Here is a 7,846-nt window from a genome sequence, read left to right on the forward strand (position 1 = left end):
AGCTCTGTTATAGGGAGCTTGTAGAGGCTGGCAGAGTCCTTGCACTTTCACATTCACAGAATTGCCTTTTCCTGGGTTCCAGGGTGGTGCAGGCGTGGGCTCTGGGGTGGGAGCAGCTCTCTGCTGCCCCCACCTGAGTCCAGCCTGTAGGTGGCAGGTGTCAGGTTAGGCCCTGCCCCCTCAGGGCCTAGCCACTCAGCTACAAGGCCAATCCCCTCCTCAGGGGCTGGGCTCTGTTTTATAAAAGGCCCTCGGGGAGCTGTACCCCACCGAGAAGCAGCTTCTCGACTCTTCGACTCTTACTCAGCTTCGGCCTCCTCGCCTCCTCTCCAGCCTCCACCATGTCCATCAGGGTGACCCAGAAGTCCTACAAGGTGTCTACCTCCGCCCCCAGGTCCTTCAGCAGCCGCTCCTACACCAGCGGGCCCGGCTCCCGCATCAGCTCCTCGTCCTTTTCTCGAGTGGGCAGCGGCAGCAGCTTTCGGGGTGGCCTGGGCACCGGCATGAGTGTGGTTGGAGGCTACGGTGGGGCCCCAGGTTTGGGGGGCATCACAGCTGTCACCGTGAACCAGAGCCTGTTGAGCCCCCTCAAGCTGGAGGTGGACCCCAACATCCAGGCCGTCCGCACCCAGGAGAAGGAGCAGATCAAGACTCTCAACAACAAATTTGCCTCCTTCATCGACAAGGTGAGGGCTCCCCACTGCGTGGCTGGCAGTGCCTGGGGCTGGACCAGGATCCCAGCCCTTTCTGTTGGTCATCCCACCCTCCATGGGCACATGTCCAGCCCCTCACTAGTGTCCTGCTGAGCCCCACCCACTCTGGCAACATTCTGCCTTCCAACCGTGACTTGGCCCCTCTGCGCACTTGGGTTTGAGCAGGGGAAGGGATAGGGAGGGATCTTGGAGGCTTCTGACTCTAAATCTTGAGGGCCCCCTGCCTCACTCGCCCATCTCACCCCAAGTCTGTAAAGCTCTCAACCTCGAAGTGTTCCAGGTGTTTAGCTGTCGGGTGGGAGGGGAATTCCTCCCTCAGGGTCACCCTTCTCCGTAAGGAGAAGGCCTTTCCAGTAGTACTCCTGTGCTTAAAAAAATTTTTTTGTTTTTTTTTTTTAAAGTAGGCATTTGATAGGATTCTAGGAGAAGGAAGCAGCAGTCTTGATTCAAGCAGGCAAATATTGATCCAGGCCTTTGGCGTCCCAGGGATCCGAGAGTGGGGGGCCTCAAGATGAGTCATAACTTGGCCAGGGCCCCAGGAGCTGACCTTGTGGGCGGGGCCGGGCAGGGCAGAGACCCGCCCCCACGGAGGGGTGAGGGGCAGAGGCTGCGGGCTGGAGACCCGCTCCTAGTCTCCTGGGGAGCACTTAGCACCTGGGGTTTGGGGGTGGGGGTGAGGGGGGTGTGTCGGGGTGGAGTGGGGTAGGGGTGGGGTGGGGTGGGGTGGGACTCCAGGGACTGGCTTCAGGAAAGTCCATGCAGGATTCAAAGTCTGCGGGCGTGGGACATCCTACCCGCGTTTCACATTCTTTTAAACCCCAGGATTTATGGTTCCAGATAAAGCGCCTATCCGCCAACGCCCCTCTCCCCCCGCCTCGGCCCTTGTCCCCTCACTCTTCGCTCCTCGGCTCCGCCCCAGTGACCTGGCTCCACTTTTCCAGGGAAGGCGCCAGGCCGGGTTTTGCAGCCTGGGGTTGGGAGGGGGTTGTTGCTCCCTTAAGGCCTCAGGGCCCCCAGCGCTGGGGGATGAGTTCCTCTCTGCTGACTGTCTCCTGGGAGGCATTGTGGGAGCGGAAGGAGGGAAATCCTGGGGCAGATTGGCGCCTTTAAGAATGGAGTCCCCTGGGAAACGGGCCTTCCCCTGTTTTTGGGGAGGGCTTGCTGGTTCCTTGGCCTTAAGGACCCTTGGCTTGACTTCTTGACTGCCTTTTGCTAGCTCTGGGGTCTTCCCAGTGAGTAGTTAAGCAGAGGCTGAAGGTCCCCAGTACTCTCCCCTTTCCTTTGATGGACTAACTTGCTAAATCTGATTTCCTCATTTACAAAATGGGCTCCCTAATCCCCTAAATCCAAGAGGTTTTGCCTATTCAGGCATATAATGTGTGTAAGAGCTTAGCAGTGCTTGGCCTACATTAAGCAGTCTAATAAGGGTAAATGTTATAATCACTTATTTTTTATAATTTTGGGACAGAATGAGCTGAGGAAGAAAGGGATTTACAGAGATGGATTTGCTGGATCTGAACCAAACCCTTAAGACACACTTCTCTTCCAAGTCCTCCTAACTTAAAAGAAGTTCCAACTTTGGGTTAATTAAAAAAAAAAAAATTCCTCTTCTTGGAACCAGTTTATTATTCTTTCTTTAAAAAAATTTCTCTTCCAACATGGTTTGATTTCATCCTAAAATCTGGATTCCTCAAACCCAAGGAACCTAGGACCTTTGTGTTTTGGACTGGAAGACAGGATTGTGGATTCAGGGTGGAGTAGGGTGGGGTTGGATGTTGGAGAACTCAAAGAGAGGGCTGTGGGGAGGAGGGTCTTCAGTTTGCAGACAGATTTACCTACTTTCTTGCTCTTAGAGATGGGGTTTGGATAGGGCTTGCCTGAGATCATCTAGGCCATTGCAGGGTTGAGGAGACCTGGGCTCAGAGAGGGGAAGCAACTCAAGATCAGTAGCAGTGTTAGGCTAAAACCTAGGTCTTCTGGCCAGTGCTTTGTGGACCGTAGGGCTGAAGTTTCCCTGTAATCTATGAGTCTCTCAAAGCCACTCCAAATAATAATCATGATTGTTTGACATGAACCATCTATATTTCTTTCAGTCATGAAAAGTGTTAATCAAAACTTGGCTACTTTTACTGATGTGTAATATACATCTCAATCAATAATACCTATTATTTTCCTGAAAGGATAACTTCAACATAATTCCTAGATATCTGCTTCCAACCGTGTACCCACTTGTCTCCCTGCAGCCCAACACTAATGCAGTTTTAGAGACCCAACTGCTTGGGGAGTGGATTAAGGGAAAACACAGTGCTTGCTTTATGCTAGACTTTGAGCCCTGGCCTGATGTGACTGTGGGCTTTTCTGCCCCATCATACAGGTGCGGCACCTGGAGCAGCAGAACAAGGTTCTGGAGACCAAATGGAACCTCCTGCAGCAGCAGAAGACTGCCCGGAGCAACATAGACAACATGTTTGAGAGCTACATCAACAACCTCCGTCGGCAGCTGGAAACTCTGGCCCAGGAGAAGCTGAAGCTAGAAGTGGAGCTTGGCAACATGCAGGGGCTGGTGGAGGACTTCAAGACCAAGTGAGCCTCCGTCCTCCCCAACTGAAATCATCTCACCCTGCCTGGCCCCTTGGGACCAGGGGTTTCAGACCCCAAGGCCCTCTGATTATTGGGCAGTGCAGTCCTCTATAATTAGGGTGACCCCAGGACAGTCTAGGTTTATGTCCGTTTTTAATAGCACTTCCCTCTCCCTTCAATTACAGAACTGTCTTGATCTGGACAACAAATTATCTTCTAGAGTTTACATAGTAAATTTAAGATAGGAGACAGAGGTAGCCAACAGGCCTCTGTTGTATATTAACAGCCTTGGCTCCTATTTCTTCCTTATCCCCTATTTCTGGCACATTCCAGAAAGTTCTGTCAAAGGTCTCCTGTCAGTCACTGTTATTAACCCTGCTCATATGCCTAATCCAATGTATATTCATGGATTTGGAGAGACACTTCCTGCTTTAGGCTTCCTTACTGACTGGGGATGGCGTGGGGTAAGGCTGGGGAGACAGTAGCTGGTTGGACCAGACCAACTATCTCATATCTTTTTACATTTCCATTAACTGAATTTTCCAGATATTCTTGCCCCCCTCAAAAGACCCATGTCAACCTCACCTTTCCCTTTCATCCTCTGATTCTGTGTCTTTTTTATCAGGTATGAGGAAGAGATCCAAAAGCGCACAGACATGGAGAATGAATTTGTCATCATCAAGAAGGTGAGGGAGCACCCTCCCCCACCAGACACGGAAGGCTGGCACTTAGAGACGCAGGCTAGAGGCTTTCTGTTCTTAAATGTTTCTAAGTGATGGGACAACATTTGGGTGCCTCCTAGGTACTGAACATAGAAGGACAGAGTTAGGTGCATTTGGACAGAACTATGGGTGTTGGGGACATGGTTAAGAAAATGGAGCAGAAGAACTGGAGGTCCAGCTATAGAAGGCTTCTAGGACGAGGGGGAGGGGGAGAGGAGGCGGGAGGAGGCGGGATGTGCAGGAAGCTGAGGCAAAGGGGCTGGGAATACAGGTGTGGTGGGGCAGAGACAGGACTGGGTCACTGCGTGGGGAAGGCAATTAGAAAGTTCTAAGTATAGGAGGCTGGGTGTCCCCCGCTTGGAATCAGGAGTGGGCACTCAGCTCTGGCTCCCCTTTCCCCACCCCACAGGATGTGGATGAAGCTTACATGAACAAGGTAGAGCTGGAGTCCCGCCTGGAAGGGCTGACTGATGAGATCAACTTCTACAGGCAACTGTATGAAGAGGTGCGTTCTTAGTTGCTGGAGACTGGAGTTCCCTGGCCCCGTCAGAGGCTCCTTCCAGCCCTGCCAGTGTACCAACAGACAAGGGCCCAACCCGGAGTAATTCCAGCTGCCAATAGTAACCTGGCATGGATGTCCTTTATGTTCTGTCTCCCTGAATGAGGGAGGGTTTATTACCCCATTTCGCAGATGAGAAAACGGGCTCAGAGAACTGAAAGAGACTGTCCAAGGTCATCATACATAATGCAGAGTGGTGACCCGGCTACCTCAGACCTGCTCTGTCCCTAGGATTTAGATAGATCCTTTGGGCCGTATGGGAGCCCTCCGGGGGCGCCATACTGGTAGCTGAGAGCGTGGAAGGGCTGTCTCCCAAAGCTGGATTTCCTTTTATCCTGGCCTCATTTCATCTTTACTTCCCTCCAAGTTCCAGGTCTTCGACCCATCTTCCTTCTTTAGGAACTTGGCCTTCTCTCCCACCCTAACTGTCTTGTCCTCTGGGGAAGGCCCTTCTACAGAAGGGGACCCCTTGTGTGCAGGGCCAGGGCCTTACCACCTCCCCTTCCTGCCACAGGAGATCCGGGAGATGCAGTCTCAGATCTCTGACACGTCTGTGGTCCTGTCCATGGACAACAACCGCAACCTGGACCTCGATGGCATCATCGCTGAGGTCAAGGCCCAGTATGAGGAGATCGCCAACCGCAGCCGGGCTGAGGCCGAGACCATGTACCAAATCAAGGTAAAGAACAGGGGCTCCCCTTTTGGGTAGTTCTGGGTGTTAGTCCTTCCTTGAGGGAGAAGCGAGATTTCAGACTCTGCCTGCTGGGAGCGGGGCTGCCGAGTCGTGCTGGGGGACAGGGATGGGATGTTCCAGGCCCAGAGGTACGGAGCTGTGTGGGTGTGAGATGACCTGGGCTCTGGTGACTTGGCTGAGGGTACTCTTTACTCGGAGGGACCAGGAGTCCCCTCTCAACCTCGCTGCTTGTCTCACCTCTGCAGTATGAGGAGCTGCAGACACTGGCTGGGAAGCACGGGGATGACCTTCGTCGCACGAAGACGGAGATTTCTGAGATGAACCGGAACATCAGCCGTCTCCAGGCTGAGATCGAGGGTCTCAAAGGCCAGGTATAGGTTGGGCTGGGGGTGGGAGAGGGTCCTAGGACACCTCTGGGGTGCTTATATATCAGCTGCCTTAAGGGGGTTTAGAAAGCAGAGATCTAGTCCCGTTGGGAATGGGGATCATACTGTACAGCATCCCAGGTGAGAGGTGTGTGCGGGAGGGATCTGGAAGCTGCTCATATTTCCCATTTCGCTTCCTGAATCTCACCCACCAGTAACATTGTCTTCTTTTTTTTTAAAAAAAAATTATTTATTTGGCTGCTTTGAGTCTTAGTTCTGGCATGTGCACTCTCTGGGTCTCGTGGGCTCCAGAGTACATGGGTTCGGTAGCTGACATGTGGGATCTTAGTTCCGTGATCAGGGATCGAGCCCCTGCGTTGCAGGGCAGATTTTTAACCACTGGACTGTGAGGGAAGTCCCCTCTTACCTTGTCGTGGAATAAGGCGGGTGGAGTTGGTTAGTCCAGGTCATGGAGAGGGGGTCCCTGGAGGGGAAAGGGAGAGTGGGTGCAGGGGGAGAAGGAGAGGAGGCAGCCAGACTCTGCTTTACCTGCTTGCCTGTCCCCTCCCCGCACAGAGGGCTTCCCTGGAGGCTGCCATTGCTGATGCGGAGCAGCGTGGTGAGATGGCTGTCAAGGATGCTCAGGCCAAGCTGGCTGAGCTGGAGGCCGCTCTGAGGAACGCCAAGCAGGACATGGCACGGCAGCTGCGCGAGTACCAGGAGCTCATGAATGTCAAGCTGGCCCTGGACGTGGAGATTGCCACCTACAGGAAGCTGCTGGAGGGCGAGGAGAGCCGGTAGGTGTGGGGGTTCCCTGACCACCCCTGGTGCACTGTCCCTGGAGTGCGGGAGATGGGATGGGCACTCATGGCCAAGGGTTGGCCCTGACAGTCCGTGTGTCCTCTGGGTACAGGCTGGAGTCTGGGATGCAGAACATGAGTATCCACACCAAGACCACCAGTGGCTACGCAGGTGAGTGTCCTCGTCTTGGGGGCCAGGGCAGGAGGGCAGCTCCTCTACGGCTCCCTCTGGTGCAGCTGAGGAAGCTGGGGCCAGGTCACACGCATGCGTGCACGTGTGCTCACTCAGTTGTGTCCGAGTCTTTGTGACCCTACGGACTGTAGCCCACTAGGCTTCTCTGTCCATGGGATTCTCCAGGCAAGAAAACTGGAGTGGGTTGCTATGCCCTCCTACAGGGGATTTTCCTGACCCAGGACTCGAACCCAAGTCTCTAACATCTCCCCAAGTTCGCATAGCTAATAGCAAAGCCCTGTCCCACCCTGCTCCTGGTTTTCGCCCAATCATCTTGGAGAAGTGAACCAGGGCAGTTCCCCCTCCCTGGGGACCACTTCTGGAGTGTCAGGGAGATAGGGGGAATAGCACCTGGTGTGAGCATAGCCTCCCATACTCACGTGGCTGTCTCTTCCCCGACCAGGTGGACTGACTTCGTCCTACGGGACCCCTGGCTTCAACTACAGCCTGAGCCTGGGCTCTGTTGGGGGCCCCGGCTCTTTCAGCCGCACCAGTTCCAAGGCTGTGGTTGTGAAGAAGATTGAGACCCGCGATGGGAAGCTGGTGTCTGAGTCCTCTGATGTCCTGTCCAAGTGAAAGGCTCCTGCAGTCCCTCCCAGCCTTCCCCTGCGCACCGGCTCCTGCAGATGGAGCTGTGCAGGGGAGCATCTGCATGGGAGACCTGAGGTTTCACCCCTGTCCTCCGCCCACATCCGGGGGGAGTCGACTACCTGGGGTTGCCCCTTTTGCCCATGACCCCACCTAAAAGCCAATGTAAGCGTCTTTTTCAGAATAAATCCAATTTGAGTATCTTTTTTTCAGAATAAAGCTTCAGTTGGCTCTGCCAACCTGCTATGCTGTTTGTAGCCCTTGTTTGTGAGGTGGGAGAGAGGTTGTCAGGAGGCCTCTCTCTGGGATCAGAAGCTGAGGTGGGGAGCCACGTGGAGGAGAGTTTGGCCCCTTCATGCTGTTCCTAGAGAGACTTATTTTTTGCTGAAAAACTCATTGATGCCTTGGTCTCAAATACCCCACTTGACTTTTATCTGTGCAGCAAACCCTGTTGGGGAGCAGAGCAGGTGGGACTATCAGGAGGGTTTCCTTTCTGTAGACCTCACAGGTGATTGGCATTAGGATCAGGCCCAGAGAGACCAAGTAACTGGCCTAACTAAAAATCAGGTATTCGAACCCTGGACCATCCCAGG

The 7,846-nt window shown here is 53.8% G+C and overlaps 1 protein-coding gene across 1 annotated transcript; it reads left to right on the forward strand.

The window, feature by feature from the left end:
- Nucleotides 1-253: 253 nt before the first annotated feature.
- On the forward strand, nucleotides 254-7,499 carry KRT8 (keratin 8). Its single transcript, XM_055395701.2, has 9 exons — nucleotides 254-686; nucleotides 3,088-3,296; nucleotides 3,919-3,979; nucleotides 4,425-4,520; nucleotides 5,089-5,253; nucleotides 5,514-5,639; nucleotides 6,210-6,430; nucleotides 6,547-6,605; nucleotides 7,069-7,499. Exons 1-9 carry the CDS (start codon nucleotides 342-344, stop codon nucleotides 7,239-7,241), a joined length of 1,455 nt encoding a protein of 484 aa, XP_055251676.1. The 5' UTR covers nucleotides 254-341; the 3' UTR covers nucleotides 7,242-7,499.
- The last annotated feature ends 347 nt before the right edge of the window (nucleotides 7,500-7,846 follow it).

Source organism: Moschus berezovskii, chromosome 6 (assembly GCF_049115385.1).
Source record: "Moschus berezovskii isolate FMDL1 chromosome 6, NW_MosBer_1.0, whole genome shotgun sequence".
Classification (NCBI taxonomy): domain Eukaryota; kingdom Metazoa; phylum Chordata; class Mammalia; order Artiodactyla; family Moschidae; genus Moschus; species Moschus berezovskii.